The 3,648-nt window shown below is 42.1% G+C and overlaps 1 protein-coding gene across 1 annotated transcript; it reads right to left on the bottom strand.

Moving 5' to 3' along the window:
- Nucleotides 1-969: 969 nt before the first annotated feature.
- LOC133754952 (endogenous retrovirus group K member 25 Env polyprotein-like) lies at nucleotides 970-2,811 on the bottom strand. Its single transcript, XM_062185284.1, has one exon. It carries the CDS (start codon nucleotides 2,809-2,811, stop codon nucleotides 970-972), a length of 1,842 nt encoding a protein of 613 aa, XP_062041268.1.
- Nucleotides 2,812-3,648: the final 837 nt, after the last annotated feature.

Here is a 3,648-nt window from a genome sequence, read left to right as displayed (position 1 = left end):
GGTCACTTTTCTCTCTCTCTCTCTTTTTCTCTCTCTCTCTCTTCTAGTTAGCCTTGTGAACTTTTCTCTATGCAGTTTCAAGCCTCGTTCCACCTAGTCTCCTCTTTCCACTTTCCCACTGGTGTCTCGGGCTATTGAGGTTTGGTTCACCTCACGTTCCAGCGCTGGTGTGTTGAGTCTGCCACTGGTGTCCCGAACTTGGGCTCCCACGCTCTCCACGCAGGTCCGCTGTGAACCACTGCCGCGGACCGGCTCTCGCGGAGACATAGACCGAGGGAGAACAAGGGCGAAGGCTCGAGGAGAATCAGGAATCGGCGGGGAAATGACAGACAGACACACACGTTATGAGTATGCTGCTGCAATTTATTATAGTAAGGCTTGGGTTTATATAGTAAAGGACAATGCTACAGGCAAATGTTAAACTTTTATCACAAAGGAGACAATTTACTGGGAATGAGAATTGACCTTTGGGTTAATGGGTAATTTTGTTTCATGAACTGTTTAGGGGAATTACTGCCCAAAGTTTTGCTTGCCCTTTAGATACTTGGAGATAACCCCCGAGCAAGCTTAACATTTCTCTGTCACTATAATGGGAACCTAATGATATGTTTTGACTTGCATTCCTGGCTTCCTCGTAAATAGCTTTAGTAAACGGAGGGGTAAAGATTGTTTGAATTTCTCCATAATCTTATGGGAAACGTTAACTTCTTTTTCTTGATTTTCTTGTTTCTGATAATTGTGAGAGTAAGCAGTAAAGTGTAAACACAGCAGGTAGATAATGCATAATGAAATCATTAACAGAGCAGGGACACAGCGTCCCCAGAGCCAGCAAGGGCACGTCTTCGGCTTCTATTATGTGAGTCGGGGGTCATTACAACCGCGGACTGCACAGGAACCACCTGAGGCCCCACTCCACAGAGCTCAAACCTCAACCCTGCAGCCTTAGACCCCCAACGCAGCAACATCTTGCTACGCGGGTATCACAGCCGTGGGTGTAGCAGTTCCTCCTTTTTTATTTTTAAGATGGAGCTCAAAGACTTCCTGCTGGACGTTCTGCAATGAATTCAAAAGACATTTTGTAAGAATTGGGAGAAATAGTATAATCAACAGTACTACGAATGCCACTATTCCTATATACATGAGGTAGTTTTTCCAGGTTATGGGGTTTAAATTCTTGATTCCTGCTTCTAAACTAGTAGCTATATCCTGCAAATCCCCTATTTGTAATTTTGATTGACTAGCCACAGCAATTTCCTTTTGCAAAGCATTTAAATCATGTGTAATGTCATTATCATGCCAAACACCCTGCAGATGCGCTTTTACTTTTTCCCATGATTCTGAAGAATTATACGGTAATGGGGTAACACAGATTGACTTAAAATTACTATGACAACGAGCAGAAAACATTGTCTGAAGATTGGCTATATCCTGGCCTAAAGCTAAGACCACTTCCTCTAACACATTAATTTTTGCTTCTAATTTCTGATCTATTGCTTCTTGTGTGATTAAAGCCATGGTAATATTCCTATTCAGTGTATTTACATAATGAGCAGTTTGAATCTCTTGAACTAAAGCAGTAGTAGCTATAGGAAAAGTTGTAATAATAGTAATCAAAGCCATTATTCCCAAAATTAAAGCAGCAACAAAGCGTTTTGGATGCAAGAGTCCACTTAACAAATTTAACACTTGCAATGCAGAATTATCATACCAATCATCTCTTCCTAGTTCAACGGGTAGCAGCACGAATGGCGGTCTACGCACCAACAATATGGTAGTAAAATCCTTAGGCTCAGCAGAAGTAATACAATTTGTCATTTTACATGCAGCACAGGTTATTTTATATGAACGACCTTCTTTAGTAATATTTACAGCTTCAGTTTGAGCTAATAATATAGCACTAGGGTAAGCTACACAAGCCTTAACGCCTATGGGTTGCGAAACAGTGTGATTGGGTTGTTTTTCTAACAACATATTTGTAGCAGCAACTAAGCGAAACAAATCAGTGTGTTTTCGAGTTACATTATTTTTCACAGCAAACCAGAAGGGTTTTACAAAGCCTGAAGAGAACCAACGACGCAGTTGTTCCCCAAGTCCATCATAAGTGTACCCATGAAATTTTTGTTTATGATTTTTTATATATCTTTCATATTTTCCAGTTCCCGTGTTAGAATTAGAATAATCCCAAATAGTTATATCTCCTCCCTCAGGCCGATACCACGCAGTGGTAGAGAACCCACAAGACAACCAAGTTGGAAATTTAGTCAAGGATGACAACCATGTTCTGTCTGTATTTTGATATTTTTTAACACATGGGGTAAGTGGCAAATCCACCTCAGATATGGTAGTAAAATCATCACTATATTTAGGAGACGGGGCCCCCAATGTTTGAATTTGCGTCTCCCAAACCCATCGCTTACCGGGGTTTTCGTGGTCTGGACCATCTGTCAAGAAGGTTCTATACCGTGTAGTAAGACAGCCGTTAGGAGCTTTCCCTTGCAACGTGAGACAAATTGGCAAGGAGTCTGCCCTTCCTTCAAATGAGATTGTAGAGGAGGAAGAGACTCTTGCGTCAGAGTCTTGCACGCCGCCCAACCATAATGAGTCATTGGTTAACACTTTCACAGGCTCCCTGTCCAACCACCCCACAGGCTGCACAATGGGAGGATTAGGAACATATGCCCAATATGAAGTCCCCTCAGTTTTTGGAGTTGAAATCAAGGAAAGGAAAGCCACAAAGAGATAAGAGGTTGTATGAGGCTTCCTCTGTTCAGCGAGAAGTTCTTTCGCTTTCCGAGCCAGGTGACGGACCATCGTCCAGGTGATTTTCTGCCTCTGCTGGATCATTTCCAATTTCTTCATCTGATGTTCCATGCGTTTCTTCTGCTTCTTCCAGCGTCGCTGTTTGCGGCGCTGTGCTGGGGGCTGCCCTGATGAGCCTATCTGGGATCCAGATGGGGGAGTCGGCATCCTGTGGTAAAACACAAGCATAGCCTTGTCCCAAGGTGATTAGTACATCCGGACCTTTCCATGTTCCTGTTAACAGGTCTTTCCAAAGGACTTTGGGCAGGGGGGTCTTATAGACCTCCCTGTCCCAGTGTCATAGGGCCACTGTAAGGCCCTTTCCATCAGCATTTAAATGATTTAAAACAAACAATGAATGAGACAGTACATGATGAGGTGAAAAATAAGAATTTGCAGTTTGGAGGCATTCTAATTGTAATTTTAATGTCTGATGAGCTCTTTCAATAATTGCTTGTCCTTGAGGATTATAAGGAATACCCGTAATATGAGTTATGTGCCATTGGGCACAAAAATTTGCAAATGCTTTAGAGATATAAGCTGGTCCATTGTCAGTCTTAATTTGAGAAGGAATACCCATAATTTGAAAACACTGAATTAAATGTTGAATAACATCTTTTACTGCTTCTCCCGTTCTAGCAGAAGCATGCACAAAATGAGAAAAGGTGTCAACAGTCACATGCACATATCCCAACTTACCAAAAGAAGACACATGAGTTACATCCATCTGCCAAATAATGTTAGCTTTTAAACCTCGGGGATTCACACCCATTTTTGGAGGATGATGTACGGGGGGACAATGAGTACATTGTTTTACAATCTGTCTTGCCTGTTCTCTAGTAATAGAGA

The sequence above is a fragment of the Lepus europaeus genome, unplaced genomic scaffold (assembly GCF_033115175.1).
Source record: "Lepus europaeus isolate LE1 unplaced genomic scaffold, mLepTim1.pri SCAFFOLD_34, whole genome shotgun sequence".
Taxonomy (NCBI): Eukaryota; Metazoa; Chordata; class Mammalia; order Lagomorpha; family Leporidae; genus Lepus; species Lepus europaeus.
The sequence above is the reverse complement of the archived record's forward strand: the minus strand, read 5'-3'. Positions and strand labels throughout refer to the sequence as shown.

Bases quoted from the DNA above. Each gene is read 5' to 3' on its own strand.
- LOC133754952 (XM_062185284.1), bottom strand. From the start codon at position 2,811: ATGGTCCGTCACCTGGCTCGGAAAGCGAAAGAACTTCTCGCTGAACAG.